Genomic DNA, 646 nt, shown 5'->3' with positions numbered 1-646 from the left:
ATCTGTCTATCTATCTTTCATCTATCTATCTATCTACCTATCTATCTTTGATCTATCTATGTATGTATCCTCTTGAATGTATCTATTTATCTGTCTGTCTCTATGCGTTTGTTTCGAGAGCTCCTGCAGGTACCGTCACCCTGAAGAGAGCGAAAGAGAGAGGATTCAATAGAGGCGTCTATGCAGAGATCCCCCTTATCTCTCTCTTGCTCTCTCAATCTCTTCTTCTTCTTCTCTTCTTCTTCTACTTACATGGCATCTCTTCGAATGTAAAGAAGAAGAAGAAGCAGACGTTTCTGCGGATGTTGTGGTGGACGAAGAAGAAGAAGAGAAGAAGATGCCTCCTCCTTCTCCATCCAACTTGAGGCTCTTCTCGCTTCGTAGATGGAGTGGAATGTATCTCTTGCTCTCCCCCTTAGCGATGCTCTCCTCCACATACCTCTACACGCAAACCAAGAAGAAGAAGAAGAGAAAGAAAACGTCTTTCCTTTTCTTCTTCTTCTTTGTGAAAGACACAAGACTTCTTACTTATGAATCTCTCTCTTCTCTGGAAAGACAGGAGAGAAAAGCATGGACCAAGAATGTAGCCGGAAAAATACACATGAGGGGTCGAGACGCTTCATTACAGAGAAGATTTCTATCAGAC

General features: G+C 42.4%; 1 protein-coding gene across 1 annotated transcript; it reads right to left on the bottom strand.

Moving 5' to 3' along the window:
* Positions 1-13: 13 nt before the first annotated feature.
* CSUI_010989 (uncharacterized protein) lies at positions 14-441 on the bottom strand (the record flags this gene model as incomplete). Its single annotated transcript, XM_068071090.1, has 1 exon — positions 14-441. A coding segment is annotated over one exon (246 nt), but the record flags the coding sequence as incomplete, so codon positions are not given.
* Between the last annotated feature and the right edge of the window lie 205 nt (positions 442-646).

Source organism: Cystoisospora suis (assembly GCF_002600585.1).
Source record: "Cystoisospora suis strain Wien I chromosome Unknown contig_9164, whole genome shotgun sequence".
Lineage (NCBI taxonomy): Eukaryota > Apicomplexa > Conoidasida > Eucoccidiorida > Sarcocystidae > Cystoisospora > Cystoisospora suis.
This window is presented reverse-complemented; position numbering and strand designations above follow the sequence as displayed.